This window comes from Zeus faber (genome assembly GCF_960531495.2).
Source record: "Zeus faber genome assembly, chromosome: 15".
Classification (NCBI taxonomy): domain Eukaryota; kingdom Metazoa; phylum Chordata; class Actinopteri; order Zeiformes; family Zeidae; genus Zeus; species Zeus faber.
The window spans coordinates 778,176-781,367 of NC_137194.1; the positions used below are offsets into that span (position 1 = coordinate 778,176).

At 51.9% G+C, this 3,192-nt stretch overlaps 1 protein-coding gene across 1 annotated transcript in view; it reads right to left on the reverse strand.

The window, feature by feature from the left end:
• Nucleotides 1–314: 314 nt before the first annotated feature.
• Nucleotides 315–3,192, reverse strand: part of LOC307240636 (helicase ARIP4-like) — a 40,724-nt gene continuing 37,846 nt past the window's right edge. Inside the window, exons 20-22 of the mRNA XM_080014474.1 lie at nucleotides 2,368–2,457; nucleotides 2,137–2,226; nucleotides 315–1,554 (exon numbers count right to left, since the gene is read on the reverse strand). Of these exons, the coding sequence (XP_079870600.1) occupies nucleotides 449–1,554; nucleotides 2,137–2,226; nucleotides 2,368–2,457 (1,286 nt within the window). The 3' untranslated portion in view covers nucleotides 315–448. The remainder of the gene's footprint in view (nucleotides 1,555–2,136; nucleotides 2,227–2,367; nucleotides 2,458–3,192) is intronic.

Sequence of the window (3,192 nt, forward strand, 5' to 3'; positions counted from 1 at the left end):
AAGACACAATATATGTTTTCATAACCTCCACCCGACCATCCGTCACTTCTAATAAGCCCGAACAAAAAGCAGAGATTCCGGTCAAAGAGTAGACAGAACAACTAGTGGCCGGCGGTGGTCACTGCAGCTCCAGTGATTTAAATGCCATGATGTGGGACAGAGTCTTGGAAGCCCAAATTTCCACAATTTTCCCATTTTGTCCCTCCCTGTGGCGCTCCTTGTTTCCTCGGGTCGTCACCTGCCCCCGCCCTGTCGTCCAGTCCCCCCCGTACACTTTGAACCCGGCGAAGAGATTTCCTTCTCCGGTGCCGTGGTGTTCCAGCAGGACCTCTCTTACTCTCCTCTTCCAAACCGTTAAACACTTCACTCACATTTCTCACCCACAGAACGTGTTGCGCTCGGACCTCTTTTTTTAAGGTTCTTTAAACGAACCGCATCGTTTGACCAGTCACTGCCTCGTCACCTCGACGACGTCGTCATCTTCTTCATCGTCATCCTCCGAGCTGCCGATGCCGCTGGCGTTCCCGCCGCTCCCCCCGCTCAGCACCGGGCCGCCGCGACTCCCGGACTGGGCCGAGGGAGAGGAGGAGGCGGAGGAGGAGGAGGAAGGTGCGGCAGCGCCGGGAGGGTACTGGGAGAGGAAGCTGGATCCCGCCGGGCCAGGGGTGGCGGCCGGGCCGGGCAGCCCGCCGGGCAGCATGGATCCTGGGAGGCCGGACAGGGACTGGCTGTAGGACAAGGGGAAGCCCGGAGGAAACATCCCGGCCATGCCTGGCCTGCCCGAGATCATCATGAACTGAGACAGGGCAGAGGCGGCAGAGGCGGCAGAGGCGGCGGAGGCGGCTTTGTCCGATGAAGATGAGGAAGAGGTGATGGCCGTAGCCGCGTTGGTGAGGGCGGAGGAAGAGGAGGTCGGAACCGTGCCGGCTCTGCCCAAGCCGAAGGGGTCGGGGTACGTGAGGCAGGGGTCCGCCAGCTGGCTGCTGGGGTGCTGGAAGTAGGTCGAGCCAGGCCCCATGAAGAGGGCGTGTCCCAGAGAGCCACCCAGAGACCCCATTATGGCTGGGTTGAAGCCCAGAGGGGGGATCCCCTCGCCTCCCGTGAAGGGGAAGCCTTGGGAGGCCAGGGTGGCGGAGGACTGCTTGGCCGGGGCGGGCGGTTCCTCCAAGGGGGGCGTGGAGGCCTTGCGCTTGACGCTCGTTCTGAGATCCTGAGCTGCCGAGGCGTCTGTGCTGGGCTGTGCTGTGTTGGCTGACAAGGCACCGTGGTGGTTGGTTAGCGCGCCGGCTATGCTAGCAGCGCTCCCGGTGGCGTTAGACACTCTGGTGCCGGCCACGCTGCTAGCGGCGGGGCTGCTCTCTGGTGCCATCTCCTGGTGAGCGGTGGCGCCCGCAGCCGGATTCTGGGCGTAGCGCTGCAGCTCGCTGATGATCTCGGGGCTGTCCAGGGACAAGGGGCGTGTCAGGCTGTCGGGCGGAGCCGGCTGCTTCGTGTCAGGTGACGCGCAGCCGTTCCTGCCGCTGGAGGGAACCTCTTCTAGGGATCCCTGGACAGCTGAGTGTAGGAGTGACAAAGCTTTGACAGTTAGTAAGAGGTGAAGATGCTGGAAAGTAACTGTAATGGGAGCTCACTCTACAGCCTTAAAATTGACAATATCTCCAGAGCAGAAGGGACTACGTCATGTTGCGGCTCATAATTTGGTTCTTAACATTTGTTATCGTTTCGAACCATCTTTTGAAATGCCACTTCATAATTTCCTATATTACCTGAACTTAAATCTGTTTTGCCTTAATTTAATGTTATTGTATTCAGCACACATGGCCTCTATCACCATACAATATCTCAAGATATCCGGTGAGTTATTTTTACATTTGAATGTATTTAACTGAAGCCAAATAAAACTGAACCATTTAAAAAGCTGACACTGGTCTCTGAAGAGTGATGATCCGTGAAATTTTAGGACTAAAAGGGAAGGCAATGTATTTCCAAGGCTGTGATGTTTTGAGCTCACCATCGTTCTCAATAGAAAGAACAACTGGAACAAAATCGTCGCACCCCTCCAGAATACCTCTGTAGTCGCGTTAACGCCGTTTCCTACATGTGAAATGGAGCGAGGCGATGGAGCTAAGCACCCACCTTCAGCTGTGGAGTTCTCTTGGCTGGCCTTGGCCTTGTTGGCAGCTCTGATGGCGAAGATGCGTCCGTCACTGGTCCTGATGTACGTTCCTGGCAAAGCAAAGATGAAAGGAAGAATCATCATCATCATCATAGAAACATTATTTTCCACGTTCCGATTCCTCCGCCCTACTTTCCCGGCGTAGCCTCTTGTTAGGACGGAGTATTTCTTTCCGTATTCAAAACACTCACCTTTGGTTCCCCTGATGACGTGGATGCTCTCGCCGGCGCTGATCCGAGCCTGGACGTCGCAGGAGCTGTTGGTGCCTGGAATGGCCATGTCTGAGAAAACAGAACATGGCAATTAATGAACACACCAGCAAGCACCCATCCTACTTCATTTATATTGTTGAGCTCCTGTTCTATTTAATTTACATTGTATTTATGAGCTATTCTATTTCAATCATTCTAATATGTAGTAGTAGTGTAGTAGTAGTAGTAGAAGTAATATGAGTAGTAGTGGTAGTGTAGTAGTAGTAGTAGTGTAGTAGGAATAGTATTACTAGTAGTAGCTTTACTAGTGGTAGTGTTGTAGTATTAGTAGTGTAGTAGTAGTAGTTATGTAGCGGTTACTGTATACTAGTAGTAGTGTAGTAGTAGCAGTGTAGTAGTAATACTAGTAGTGTAGTAATTGTGTAGTAGTAATAGTAGAATTGAGTAGTAGTGTAGTAGTTACTGTATTATTACATTACATTACATTACATTGATCAGACGCCACTTACAATTGTTCAAACAGCGACGGACGCAGCCATCAGGAGCAATTAGGGGTTAAGTGTCTTGCTCAAGGACACTACAGCATGCTAGCAGGAGGAGCCTGGGATCCAACCAGCAACCTTTAGATGACTAGACCACCAGCTCTACCTCCTGAGCTACCATCCCCAATAGTAGTGCAGTACAAATACTTGTAGTAGTAGTCATAGTGTAGTAGTAGTGGAGTATTAGTAGTAGTAGTATTAGTGGTAGTTGTAGTGTAGTAGTAGTTGTAGTAGTCATAGTGTAGTATAGTTGTAGTAGACT